The following is a 12,975-nucleotide window of genomic DNA, read 5'->3' on the forward strand; positions in this document are numbered from 1 at the left end:
TACCAAAATAGGTTTTAAAAGCAACATTTTAGTTCGAACATAGTATGGTAGGAATAGTAAAATAATAAATTCATATAAAATATTTAAGGACCTGACACCTTCAATGCAACATCTGGGGGGAAAAGACGATTCCGCCTAAATGCACTGGAACCTCATTTTAATAAAATTTTCTCATAGAAAAGTTCTCAATAAATTTTGTTTTTAGACAAAATTTTTTTTTTATGACAAATTTTTAAAAAAATTAATACACAAATTCCAAAAAAAAAAAAATTTAATTCAATGAAAATTAAATTTTGACAGCAATATTGTACCTGCCTCAGAAACCTTGTAAACACGCAGCATACACCTAAAAGGTGAGGCCATACGAACAGCTGAGTACAATTTCTTTTATTTTTGTTTTGATTTTGGTAATATATCTGAATATCAAATGGTTGTTAACATAGCTGTAATTGTTTCTAATGCAAATTTTACATGGCACATCTAACGCATGGTAATAGGATTGGTGACAACAAAGGTGTATGAGTCACATTTACAAATAACCATCAGTCACGGCTGAAAAATCAAAATCATTAGATTTTTTCGATGAATGGCGTCTATTGATTACCGTTTACCAAGAAATTTGCAATCCAGGATACACTAATAAAAGGTTAGGTCACAAGCGAAAACATACAGTAGATAGGCCCCATGAAAATAATTAAGGATGTCAAATCTGCCGATTGGAAATGTCATCATATAGGAGAAAACGTAAACAAAGGGTGAATGTAAATAGAGAACAAGTTGACGTTCTCAACGCCAAGTACTGTTAAAAATTAAAAAAAAAAAATATGTCGGCTGATCGCTTGGCTAAACCTTGTTCAGTGAATCCTATGTGTAATCATTAATTGACAGATATCGAAAAACACGTTTTTTGCCAAATAAAGCTAAAAAATTGGAAGGTATGAAAAATTAAATAAAATCCAAAAAAAAAAAATTCGATGTACCGTTTTTTGCAAAAAGCTGTAATCAACATATACACACGATGAGTACGATAGAAAGGGTCATAAGATCTTACAGCGATGTTTTATTTGATCCGATATTCCACACAGAAGCAACATAACAGTGTTATAATAATGAAAATATAAATTTAAAACACATTTGCAAGAGATAAATTGTAAAACAACGTCTATTTGTGAGGGGCAGATTTTTGTTGTTGAGCTAATTACGCTACCTCTTACTTGAACCATGCAAACAAGTTACCGTTATCCTAGCGTCAAGCTCAAGGCGGACTTAAAAAGGTGGTCTCACTCAAACAGCTGTTAATAGCCGACCAGGTTTGACGGTATTAAGATGTCAGATTTTTGTTTGCATTCTCTTTGTTGTTATCCTTCCTATCGCTCTCGTTTTGCCAACAACCACAAATTTCTTTGTGTCTGTTAGCAAAACGTCGATCAGCTTGATGGCAAGATGGCGGATGCACCATATGCACATGCACCATATGCACATGCACCATATGCACATGCACCATTGCACATTTGCGGTTGTTGTACAAATGACACCACCTTTAATTATTTCGCCATGAACCAGGCTTTTATTTAGAACATCTGTTGTCAGTGTTGCCATGATATATTTTTCACAAATAAGTGTGGCCACTTGCATAAATGCCTCTATTGTGAATGGCAAAAAAATTAGAACCAATCAAACAATTGCGTGTACAAATCCTAATAATATAAATTGACTTCTATGCCCACATATGTTTTCAAATTTTATTTATAATTTTTACAAATACTTTCACTTTGAGAGGTTGGTAAATAGCGTTACCACCTCATGGCAAACAAACAGACTTGCACTGGAAACCTTTTTTTTTGCATTTTATGTTTGCCCTTCACGGTTTATTTATCTAGCACTAAAATAAAACACAGTAAATGAATTAATGAAATTTAATCAAAACCGAAAAAAGGAATTGATGGAGCAAGTGAACACAAATGCTTGAAGGAGATCACTTTGCTCGGCGGTGGAATCATAGAATCTATTTTGGCCAGTGGAATCATAGGATCTATTTTGGTAAGTACATGCCTAAAGCCCTGTTTACACTGCTCTTTAAATCCGGATTCAATGGCTCGATTTCTTTCCTTTAGAAAATCAGCTGACGAGAGCCTTAAATCCGGATTCAATAAGTACTGTAAACGGGGTGTAACAAGAAAGTTGGGTAAAAATCCACATTTTCCTCTAGAGGCCGCCCTATAACTAACGCAAACTAAAGCAGGCTTTCATTAATTGTCATATTAAAGAATTAACAAATGCCTACAAATAAATTTTTAAAAATCTGGATCTTACCAATCTGCTTTGATCACATTTGGTATACCTAAATCCTTTGCAAAATTCTGCTTTATGTGCGCAGTTCATAAAGATGAGTTATGCAATACTTTCTAATTGTAACATCTTTTTATAATCTTAAGATAACCATTGTATATGACCTCATGTTGTCAAAAGTTAAGCTACTTAGTTAAAACTTGGCAAAATTTTAAATAACACAAATTTTAAAAATTGATTTCATATATAGTAAAAAAAGGCATTATTTCAAATGTGCAGCCAAAATTGGATTTTTTTTTCAATTGTTATGGGAATTTTTGGGGTTTTCTTGCTTGCGAATGTTATTTTTCATTATTCATGCTGTTAATGGAGGAGCAGAATAAAACAAATAATCAAAGTAATGCAACAGTTTTTTTTTTGAACAGAGACATGCAACAGAATAACCGCTTACCTATGATGGTTTTTGTTTTTGTTTATAAGAAAAAGGGCCTTGACCAGATGAGAAATTGTTATTACAAAAAGAAATCTTCCTACCAAGTTTCTAGCATCTTCAAAATACACACTCACTGTTATGGCGATACTCGTATAGATGGGAAAGTTGTAATGTTTGTTGGTTGTAATGATCAGCAAAAATATGTATGTATATACAAAAAATTACTTAAAAATTGATTTTTTAAAAGCTTTTTGAACAAATTAAAGCTTGACATGTAATAAGAATTTCATAAAAATTAACTTTACGTATTTAAGGTTTCTATTCCAGTGCCCATTCATCCTTTGTAGAAAATTATGCGAGGGATTTTTGTTTGTTCGTTTGTTTGTGGTGAAAGATAGAGAAAAAACAGAATTGGAGAAGGAGACACACACACAAAGAATAAAGACAAATACAGTTTTTATTGTGATTATGTTGGTTTGCTGGGGAAAAGCTTTCGAAAGAGCTAAAATGAGTTGAACAAACATCAAGCTTTATGTATAAGAGCTTTTAAAGGCATATTGATATGGGGATATTAAGAAAGTGGAAGCTTTGCGTGGAATTGATTTATGAAAAATAGTGGAGATAGTTTTGTAGCAAAATAAAATATTAAAAGCTTTTATATGTATGTATAATTGAGAAAGAGTATGGTGTTATTGTTTGAATGAAAATAGGGGAAACATATTTTTGTAGCTAGATTTTATGAAAACTTGATCGGTTTCATTAAAAAAGCTTCAAAAAATGTTCAAATAATATCAGCTTGTAATATTTGATTTGTAGTTGGATTATTAAAGCTCCCGCAAATGTGAAGAAGCTTTTTTTAAAATCGCTTTAAAAATAGTTGTATATATTATAAGCGTGCGACATTTACGAAAAGCTTTAGAATTATTTTACTTAACCAACAAAAAGGTATTTATGTTCTTTTTTTAGGTAAGAGAGTCGCGTTAAAACGTTTATTGGTTTATGGAGCTACCGGTTTGAAGAAAACTGGCTTTCTAATAAATTATGAAGAAATCTGCATACGAAGAAAGTAGGGATTCTTTTTGAACTGTCGCCGTTAAAACCCATCAGAACAAATTAGTTAACAAATATATGTAGAAGGAAAGAGTTACACATAAATGACTAATAACTTTTACTGTGTGTTAAAGCTTTTACTATCTGTAGTCTGAGTATCCTACATGTGAGTATAAATTGGCTTAAGCTTAAGACCATTCGATTAATAACTTTTTCTCTTAAAGTATTTTAATGTTTTTATTTTGTGTATAATATTGGCCGTTGTTAAAAGATGGCTCTAGTTGCTACGGCTGACTTTTAGAATAAGCTGATTGAAGATTCAGCTGGTTGAAGAGATAGCTGATTGAAGATTCAGCTGATTGAAGAGACAGCTGATTGAAAAGACAGCTGATTAAAGATTCAACTGATTGAAGGGAGAGCTGAATGAAAAGACAACTGATACAAAAGACTTGAGGAGTTAGCTGATTGAAGAGAAAGCTTATTCAAGAGATAGCTGATTGAAAAGACAACTGATTGCAAAGACAGATGGTTGAAAAGACAGCTGATTGGAAAGACAGCTGATTAAAAAGACAGTTGATTTTGATCTATTATGTGTGTATACTCAAATTGTGCACATTAGCACAAATTGTTACTGAAACTCGTTCGCGTACTTTATTTGCCAGAAGAAGAGGGCGGGAGAGTGTGTGCAGGGCAAACAAAATTTTGAGATTTTGGTAATTGAGAGCTTGCAAATTTCTACTGGAGTTTTTTTTTCAGCAGAAATTTGCAGCATTGAACAGATGTTTTATAAAAACCAGCTGTTTAATTCAAAGAAATAGCAAAAGAGAGTAAAAGAATATGTAAAAGGAAAGAATAACATATAAACGATTAGGAACTTTTTCTGTGTATTAAAGCTTTTATTATTTGTAGTCTGAGTATCCTACATGTGAGTATAAATTGGCTTTAGCTTAATAACTTTTTCTGTTAAAGTATTTGACTATTTTTGTTGTCAGCTTATTGAAAAGACAACTGATTCAAGAGACTTGAAGAGTTAGATGATTGAAAAAACAGCTGATTGAAAAGACAGCTGACTGATAATACAGCTGATTGAAAAGACAGCCGAGTTTGATCTAATGTGTACTCAAAAATTTGGGAGAGCGAGCAAAATTTTGAGAGTTTGGTAATTGAGAGCTTGGAAAGTTCTACTGGAGGTTTTTTTCCGGAAGAAATTTGTAGCATCGAACAGCTGTTTTTTGAAAACCAGCTGTTTAATTTAAATAAAAAGCAAATTTTTACTGGAAACGTACGCGAACAGACCTATTATAACGCATCAATTTGCAAAAGAGTAAAAACTACTTTTAAAATAGCTGGTTTTCGTGAAACATCTTATCGAGGCCGCAAATTAGAGATGGACAAAAACTCTTCTCAACATATGCAGATTTTTTATAAAAAAGTAAAAGCTTTTTTTGTATAATAATTTAATTACGGAAGACTGAGGTACGTATTTTGTAATCATAAGTTTAATGAAAAATAAAAATACTCAAATTCTAAAAGTTTTAATGGCTAAGCTGTATTAAAGGCCTATGGATTTAAAAGCTTTCTACTTTGAATACTGACAATACGTATAACAGTGGAACTCAAAGCCAAAGTGTGTATAGCAAGACTTAACTTTTTTAAATAGTAAAGGGTGATTTTTTATGAGCTAAGATTTTCGGGGCAGCGCTGGTTGATAATTGTGTGCAAACATCATCTGTTAAACTGAAGAGTGTTCAATATACTCTGCCATTTCATCATGAAGAAACTTACAAACAAGCAACGACTGCAAATCGTTGAAATTTATTATCAAAATTCGTGCTCGGTGACAACAGCTCGTTGAAAATTCACTTTGCCTCGATGACTCATTTCTGGAGAAATGGGTACGAAAACTATCGCACCTGGGGTGAAGAATAGCCTATGGTTTATTGGTGAGCAACCCATAAAGACTACCGTGGATGAAAAATTACCGTCAACGGCAGTGGCGCATAGACCATTTGAATCGTAGTCGCGCAAACATTTATATGATGTTATTGTATTTTTATTAAATGGCAAAGACCAATTTATCGAAAATTCCGAATAGATGATGCAAATTTGAGGTTTTTATTATAAAAAATACGTTTAAAAAATCGCCCTTTATATAAGCGCTTATTATACATACACTGTAGGCATTTTTTTGGATACGCAAGCTTTTTTGTTAAAAGTTCACATTTTAGGTAGCAATTTGTCAATTTTTTGAAAAAGCTTTTCCCATAATAAAAGAAAAATATCAAAGCGCCTATTGTACTCAAAATTAAAACGGGGTTTTAATTAGAACAATTTAAAGTAGATAAAAAACCTTTTTTAACTTTTATTTGTAAGTTCGGTAATATTTAATTTGAACACCAATTTAAGTATAAGCAGAGACAAATGAATGTATAGACTCTTTAGCATTTTTTAAAAGGCCCTACAAGATGGGGGACCCCATTCATGAGACAACATTATACCGATTGGTCCATAAGCCCGTTTAGGGGTGCAAAGGGTTCTCTGACACTTGTCCGTAAATGTTTGTATCAGATTCGTACTCTACTCAAAAATACTTTTCATTTAAGTTCCATATTATACCAAACGATCTATGTGGCCGTTTCGGTTTATTGGGTGGGGCGTTCCCCCTAAATATTTGTCATCTACCTTAAACATTTAGTCCATAAAAAAGTTTGGCTTGAGAATTCTAAACCCTTTTCGGATTTTGCTCTATTCACCTAAATATCTTAACTTTGACTTGGAGTTTCCCATCCTCAAGACTATGACGTTGAAATTGCTGTAGAGTGTATTTCGAACCGGTCTGCTACGCAGATGATGTTATAATACTAATTATGAGGCGAAGTGATCCAAGTGTTCTATGAGGGGATGCCGAGAAGGTCTTGTAGAAAGGCCGGGACAGTCTTTGGAATAACACATCATTTGGACATGGAGGAAACATCATTTGTCTGAATATTGATCCTGAGAAAACAGAGTTCTGCTAATTCACAAGGAAGGCGAAGATATGTACAATATATGAATAAGAGGACCCACTCTTCCTTGATACAACAGAACTAGAAATGCCACATTCAGTAGCATACGAAGCTGGTTCATAGATGTTGGTCACTATGTGCGAAGGAAGTCACATAGTTCGAAGAAAGTCTTGTAAGGCCGATTCGGACATTAGCATCGATAGTATGATGAACCGCAATGAAGAGGAAGTGAAACGTAACGTCCCTACTAGGGACGATTTTAAACATGACTACAGATAAAGTATTTTTATCAGAAAGTTTTGCTTTTATTGTAACCGTGTAACGTTTCGCTTCCATATATCAAACGTTAGCCATAAACGTAGTATTATTGAACATAACTAACTGTGTTTAGCGTAAACCCTTTAGAGCTTCGTCTACGGTAAAAAGGAAGTTCCTTTTACCGTAGAAGGTATTTTGTATGTATTTTGTTTATCGTAAAAATCTCCCAAACGTTTTATTTTTTTGCGTTTAATTGCAAAAGTGCTTCGATAGCCGCAAGCGATTATTCGTGTACTGTGAACCAATAATTATTCTCTTGTGTTGTCTCCCCTAATATTGAGAAAGGGTGAGTATTTGGGCGTATAGATCAGTGGTTGGCAAAAATATTCACTCTATTGCTCATTACTAATAATAAGAAAATAATCCCAAGCAGACCCATAGGCTTGCAAATAATTACAATTGTGTGCTTGTCGCTGGTATAGACACATTCTCAACCACAACATTTTTTCCTTTTTTGTTTTTACTGAGGCAAAGAGCAGTCGGTATATTGGGCAGCTCGGACGAGTGCCAACGGTAAACTCGAAAAGTGACAATTTCGAAAAGTGACAAGTTTCGGTACAAAAATGATGGTATGACCAATGACAAAATTCATACAAATGGCTGCCAGATACAAGAAAATACAACAAGAATTTCTAAGGCAAATACATTTTTTGGTAAAATTTACGCTGTAAAGAAATATCCATCACAAAGCAGGTATTTAAATGTGCAAAAATACAAAACGAAAGGTATTGTCAGGGTAAACAAAACTTTATATTTGTCACAACAATTTATCGCACAAACACGTAATTTTATCATTATCAAAGTCCAACGTTTATCAGAAAAGAAGTTTACTTTATGTCAAACGAATTACTTTTTTGCGTGTAGGAGAGGCATGTGGAAAGTTATAGTATATGGACGGTATTTGGTATACTCTGTAGTCATAACGCAATAATCCGGCCCCCAACATTTAGTGAAGGTCTAGATTTGCATAGGCTATGACTCACAGTGGGATAGAACCGAAAAAAAAACTAGTAAAAAATATGCCATTTGAGAACGGATAGAGAAAACTCTTTAAAATCTCTTTGAAACTTAAAATTTATGTAGCTGAGAAGTTATCGACATTATGTGTAAAATTTCAAGGCCCTAGGTGATCCGGGCGCCTCTTGGCAGGCCCCTAAATTTGGTCATATCGGCATTTCGAGAAATTGTTCGGGCAGCCTAATTTTCATTTTCAAAATTCTCTTCTTGCTGGATAGTGTTCAAAAATGCCTACAAAAAATTCCGCTTGATGTATACAATGATTCCAATGCCTTGGGGAACATTCGACTTTTAAATTTTATTTGCTGAAATTTTGGCCGGCTTCATTTTTTTCATTATTAATTCCGTTTTTTAATTTTTAATTCCGTTAAAAGTTATAAAGTTTGGAAGTTAAAAAATATGAAAAAGTGGATCTTTTTCATTTTTTGTTTCAATGAAAAAAGTTGCTTAAACGCTTTTACTTTTTCTTCTTCTTTTGTAGAGAGGAGTAAATGCGTTTGTAAGGATTTTTTACGCATTATCCAAAATTTTGGAAATCGGATCACAAATGAAGAATTGACAGCCCAAACAAATTTTTGAAATGCCGAGGTGACAAATTTTAAGGTCCTGACAAGAGGCGCTCGGACGAAATGTTCTCGATAACACCTCAGGTCTAGCTATTTCAAAGTTCAAAGAGTTATCTTCACCGTTTCTCAAATGACATGTTTTTTTACTATTGGGTTGCCCAAAAAGTAATTGCGGATTTTTTAAAAGAAAGTGAATGCATTTTTAATAAAACTTAGAATGAACTTTAATCAAATATACTTTTTTACACTTTTTTTTTCTAAAGCGAGATAAAAGTAATAGCTGATAACTGACAGAAGAAAGAATGCAATAACAGAGTCACAAGCTGTGAACAAATTTGTCAACGTCGACTATATGAAAACTCCGCAATTACTTTTTGGGCAACCCAATAGTTTGTTTCGATTCTATACCACTGTATGACGGAGGCCATCGTAGCGCAGAGGTTAGCATGTCCGCCTATGACGCTGAACGCCTGGGTTCGAGTCCTGGCGAGACCATCAGAAAAAATTTTCAGCGGTGGCTTTTCCCTCCTAATGCTGGCAACATTTGTGAGGTACTATGCCATGTAAAACTACTCTCGAAAGAGGTGTTGCACTGCGGCACGCCGTTCGGACTCGGTTGCAAAAAGGAGGTCCCTTATCATTGAGCTTAAATTTTAATGGGATTGCACTCATTGATAGGTGAGAAGTTTGCCCATGTTCCTAAGCGGAATATTCATGGGCAAAATTTGTAATTTTCCACTGTATGACGTTGAAAGCCAGTGTTGGGCGATACATTTTATAATTTCAGAGTTTCTACATTCATTTGTCTATGGTAATGATATTTTGAAAAAGGTTGTTCTTTTATTGTAAAGCATTTAAATCATGAAAATTTTAACAAAGTTGAAAAAAAAAAATGTTTAACATTAGGATGTTATGTGGGATGAAGTGGGGCGACAAAATCATTGAATTAATAAACTTTGAGTTAACATCCACCCTACCACAAAATGTAACATTCCATTTTGAAAAAAAAAACATAAAAACACCACTTCTCATTGCCCTTATACATATGATTTTTTAGAAAAAAAATGAAAAAAGCTTTAAAATGATTATGAAACAAGCTTTTAAATAATAAACTATTATATTCTCATAAGCAAAAATAGTTTTTCTTTTTGTAGATTTCATGATATATACGAAGTTATATACAAAAGTTCTTTATACATGGTAATCACATGTAATAAATATTTGCCAGTTACGAGTACCAAACCAAAAACACAAGTAGTACAAAAAGCTTTCAACATTAAAAGCTTTGAAGTGAAGTATCATAATTTAAAAAAATAAAAGTATTTGTATGTTCTTTTTTTTTTTTTTGAGTGTACGAAGTAAGAAGAAGTGTTCTATAAGTGTTTTATTATTAAAAATGAATAAAAATTAATAATAATAAACTGATGTTTCTTTCTGTGTTTTTAAATTATTTTAAATTAACTAAATGTAAATCATTTTCTGTGAGTACCGGAAACGATGCCCTTTTTAAGTTGATAATATACGAGTTATAGAGTATTGGGGTTTTTTTTACAAATTAAAAGAAAAATAAAAAAGAAAATATATATAAATATTAGAATTTTCCCATAGAAAATCAAAGAGATAAATTAAAGAAGAGAAAGATAGATAGAAAATGATGATATTGTAAAAATAATACTTACAATTCCATAGAGAGTACAGTTGGATTGGGACAGGCTTGTGGTGCACGAATATGACATTGTTTGTGACAGATCAGTTGACAATCACGACACTCATAGCCTTGTTTGCCAGGTCGTCGAGGTATGGATTTCATGCAGATGGAACACTGAAGGCCTCCGCTGTTATACAAAGCAAGAAAGTGGGAGAGATGAGTATCAGTTACAAAAGTTACATAGGGTTGGGATTTAAACTCCTCAATCTCTTAAGACTTGCAGTTGTTTTCTTTCAGAAAATTCTTAAATTTGTAAACTTACCCGCTTAAATGCTTGGCAATAAAGGTATGATCATTGTATATATGCAATTTCGTTCCTTTGCGGCGCCATCTGGGACGTTGCGCAATATTAAGAGGCACAATAAAGTGTCTAGAGATAGGAAGAAAAATGGGAATGTTAGTCATATGGATATAAATACGAAAAATATATAAAAGATTTAAGTGGATCGAGACTTTCACAAAACCTAATAACTTATCCAAAATTTAATTTATTTATCTATCCATCTATATATATATAACAAGTAAAAGTGTGCTAAGCTCGGCCGGGCTGAATCTTTTAAACCCTCCACCATGTATCGAATTTGTCGAGTTCTTTTCCCGGTATCTCTTTTTAGGCCAACATATGATATAAGGAAAAAATTGTTATGATATTGGAGCTATCATATCAAGTTATCGCCCGATTCGGACCATAATTGAACTGCATGTTGGAGACCATAGTAGAAGACGTTGTGTAAAATTTCAGCCAATTCGAAAAAAATTGCTCCCTTAAGGGGCTCAAGACGTAAAATAGGAAGATCGGTTTATATGGGAACTGTATCAGGCTATATACCGATTCAGACCATAATTAATACGTATGTTGAAGTTCATGAGAGAAGTCGTTGTATAAAATTTCAGCCAAATTGGTTAATAATTGCGATCTCTAGATGGCCCAGAAGTCAAGATTCCAGATCGGTTTATATGGCAGTTGTATCAGGTTATGGACCAATTAAAACCATATTTGGCACAGTTGTCATAACAAAACACCTCATGTAAAATTTCAGACAAATCGGATAAGAATTGCGCCCTCTAGTGACTTAGGAATCCAAGATCGGTTTATAGGGCAGCTATATCAGGTTATTAACCGATTTAAGCCGTACTTAGCACAGTGGTTGAAAGTGACACCAAAACACCACGTGCAAAATTGCAGTCAAATTGGACGAGAATTGTGCCTTTCAGTGAAATTTTCCCTAAAGACAAAATTTCAGTGAAATTTTCCCTAAAGACAAAATTTCAGTGAAATTTTCCCTAAAGACAAAATGTCTGAAATTTTCCCCAAAGACAAAATTTTAGTGAAATTTTCCCTAAAGATAAAATTTCAGTGAAATTTTCCCTAAGGACAGAATTTCAGTGAAATTTTCCCCAAAAACAAAATTTCAGTGAAATTTGCCCTAGAGAAAAAATTTCAGTGAAATTTTCCCTAAAGTTAAAATTTCAGTGAAATTTTCCCTAAAGTTAAAATTTCTGTGAAATTTTCCCTAAAGACAAAATTTTGTTAAAATTTTCCCTTAAGACAAAATTTCAGTGAAATTTTCCCAAAAGACAAAATTTCAGTGAAATTTTCCCAAAAGACAAAATTTCAGTGAAATTTTCACTAAAGACAAAATTTCAGTGAAATTTTCCCTAAAGACAAAATTTCAGTGAAATTTTCCCTAAAGACAAAATTTGAGTGAAATTTTCCCTAAAGACAAAATTTCAGTGAAATTTTCCCTAGAGACAAAATTTCAGTGAGATTTTTCCCTAGAGACAAAATTTCAGTGAAATTTTCCCTAAATACAAAATTTCAGTGAAATTTTCCCTAAATACAAAATTTCAGTGAAAATTTCCCTAGAGACAATATTTCAGTGAAATTTTCCCTAGAGACAAAATTTCAGTGAAATTTTCCCTAGAGACAAAATTTCAGTGAAATTTTCCCTGGAGACAAAATTTTGTTAAAATTTTCCCTTAAGACAAAATTTCAGTGAAATTTTCCCAAAAGACAAAATTTCAGTGAAATTTTCCCAAAAGACAAAATTTCAGTGAAATTTTCCCTTAAGACAAAATTTCAGTGAAATTTTCCCTAAAGACAAAATTTCAGTGAAATTTTCCCTAAAGACAAAATTTCAGTGAAATTTTCCCTAAAGACAAAATTTCAGTGAAATTTTCCCTAAAGACAAAATTTCAGTAAAATTTTCCCTAGAAACAAAATTTCAGTGAGAATTTCCCTAAAGGCAAAATTTCAGTGAAGTTTTCCCTAAAGACAAAATTTCAGTGAAGTTTTCCCTAGAGACAAAATTTCAGTGAAATTTTCCCTAAATACAAAATTTCAGTGAAATTTTCCCTAAATACGAAATTTCAGTGAAAATTTCCCTAGAGACAAAATTTCAGTGAAATTTTCCCTAGAGACAAAATTCAGTGAAATTTTCCCTAAAGACAAAATTTCAGTGAAGTTTTCCCTAGAGACAAAATTTCAGTGAAATTTTCCCTAAATACAAAATTTCAGTGAAATTTTCCCTAAATACGAAATTTCAGTGAAAATTTCCCTAGAGACAAAATTTCAGTGAAAATTTCCCT

General features: G+C 32.8%; 1 protein-coding gene across 14 annotated transcripts in view; it reads right to left on the reverse strand.

Moving 5' to 3' along the window:
* Positions 1 to 12,975, reverse strand: part of LOC106080706 (uncharacterized) — a 136,185-nt gene that overhangs the window by 465 nt on the left and 122,745 nt on the right. For 12 of the 14 annotated variants that reach the window (XM_013242190.2, XM_059368391.1, XM_013242193.2 and 9 more), the window contains 3 exons: positions 10,649 to 10,756; positions 10,358 to 10,513; positions 10,048 to 10,180 (listed from right to left, as the gene is read on the reverse strand). In XM_013242190.2, the coding sequence (XP_013097644.2) occupies positions 10,126 to 10,180; positions 10,358 to 10,513; positions 10,649 to 10,756 (319 nt within the window). In that variant the 3' untranslated portion in view covers positions 10,048 to 10,125. Of the gene's footprint in view, positions 1 to 3,027; positions 3,062 to 10,047; positions 10,181 to 10,357; positions 10,514 to 10,648; positions 10,757 to 12,975 lie in introns of those variants that run through there. The other 2 variants (XM_013242183.2, XM_013242182.2) reach the window with 2 other exon arrangements.

The sequence above is a fragment of the Stomoxys calcitrans genome, chromosome 5, assembly GCF_963082655.1.
Source record: "Stomoxys calcitrans chromosome 5, idStoCalc2.1, whole genome shotgun sequence".
In the NCBI taxonomy this organism is placed as follows: domain Eukaryota; kingdom Metazoa; phylum Arthropoda; class Insecta; order Diptera; family Muscidae; genus Stomoxys; species Stomoxys calcitrans.